Source organism: Peromyscus californicus, unplaced genomic scaffold, assembly GCF_007827085.1.
Source record: "Peromyscus californicus insignis strain IS unplaced genomic scaffold, ASM782708v3 Scaffold_6__1_contigs__length_162567912, whole genome shotgun sequence".
NCBI classification, from domain to species: Eukaryota; Metazoa; Chordata; class Mammalia; order Rodentia; family Cricetidae; genus Peromyscus; species Peromyscus californicus.
This window is the reverse complement of record NW_026294584.1, coordinates 55281484-55283141: the sequence shown is the minus strand read 5'-3', so window position 1 is coordinate 55283141 and position 1658 is coordinate 55281484. Positions and strand designations below refer to the sequence as shown.

Genomic DNA, 1658 nt, shown 5'->3' with positions numbered 1-1658 from the left:
GGAGCTCATACTGTTCTTGAACTCTGATCCTCCTGTGTCCAACTCTCACATGATAGGATTAGAGGAACGTGTCACCATGCCGGTCTCTTGCCCTCACCTCCCTTTTTTCTTTTTCTTAATTTTCTCAGGGGAGTCATTTCAATATCTTCACAATTTCCTTCCATAACCACCCAGGTTAAAGAACCAGGCTGTGTCCCAGCTCTAGTTTCAACCTTAGTCTAAGACATTGTGTAAGATCTATAATGATATCTTTATTTGCCTATCCTTGACTCTACTTCCTCCACTCCTGGCCAACCTGTTCAACTCTTCCATGAAAGAAAACGTGACGTGGGTGAGTGAGTTTATCCTAATGGGTCTCTCCAGTGACAAGCACATCCAAGCTGGACTCTTTGTTCTCTTTGGAGCCACATACCTGCTGACTCTGCTGGGCAATGGACTCATCGTCCTCCTGATTGCACTGGACCCACGACTCCACCTGCCCATGTATTTCTTCCTCTGCCACCTGTCAGTGGTGGACATCTGCTACACCTCCAGTGGGGTCCCCCAGATGCTGGCACACTTCCTCATGGAGAAGAAGACCATCTCTTTTGCCCTATGTGGGACACAGCTCTTCTTTGCTCTGACTCTAGGAGGGACTGAGTTCCTGCTGCTGGCTGCCATGGCCTATGACCGCTATGTGGCTGTCTGTGATCCACTACGGTACACAGTGGTGATGAGCCCAAGGCTCTGCATGGTTCTGGCAGGCATCTCTTGGTTTGTGGGTGTTGTTAATTCTGCTGTGGAGACAGCAGTCACCATGCGCCTTCCCACCTGTGGGCATAATGTACTCAACCATGTGGCCTGTGAGACACTGGCACTTGTCAGGCTGGCTTGTGTGGACATCACCCTCAACCAGGTAGTGATACTAGCCTCTAGTGTGGTGGTGTTGCTGGTGCCCTGCTGCCTGGTCTCTCTGTCCTATGCCCACATTGTGGCTGCCATCTTGAAGATCCGCTCCACCCAGGGACGCCGAAAAGCCTTTGAGACCTGTGCTTCCCATCTGACTGTGGTCTCCATGTCTTATGGGATGGCCCTCTTCACCTATATGCAGCCCCGCTCTACAGCCTCTGCTGAGCAGGACAAAGTGGTGGTTCTCTTCTATGCTGTGGTCACCCCCATGCTGAATCCTCTCATCTATAGTCTGAGGAACAAGGATGTGAAGGCTGCTCTGAGTCGAGTTCTGATGAAGAGCTTTGAGTCAAAGAATTAGGAGACAATTTTCTAAAGGAAGAGGTGTTCTTCTGAAGATTGTGGACATGCTTATGGGCAGGTCATGTATATGACAGACACATACCAATGCCCGTCATTGACTTTACTGTCCCCATCCTGGCCAGCATCGGGGTATGAACTATTCATGTGACCTGCCCTTAAGTGTGACTGTATATGTGTGTAAGAGCATAGGTATCAGGACCTAAATCTACATGATGCTTCTTGGAGGTAAAAGAAAACAGGATTTTGTCTCTGGTTCTTATTTTGACCCTCGTTTTATTTCAGAGAAAACAAATTACAGCACCTTTAAGACACAAACACTATGGAGAAAGTTATATGAAATGTGTGCATTTTCTTACCTGAAAGGAAGAGAGAAAACAATATAGCCCAAGGGAAAGCTGGTTCAGACA

The 1658-nt window shown here is 48.1% G+C and overlaps 1 protein-coding gene across 1 annotated transcript; it reads left to right on the top strand.

The window, feature by feature from the left end:
- The first annotated feature begins 310 nt into the window (after positions 1–310).
- Positions 311–1249, top strand: LOC128100023 (olfactory receptor-like protein OLF3). Its single transcript, XM_052722023.1, has one exon. The coding sequence runs from the start codon at positions 311–313 to the stop codon at positions 1247–1249; it is 939 nt and encodes a 312-aa protein (XP_052577983.1).
- The last annotated feature ends 409 nt before the right edge of the window (positions 1250–1658 follow it).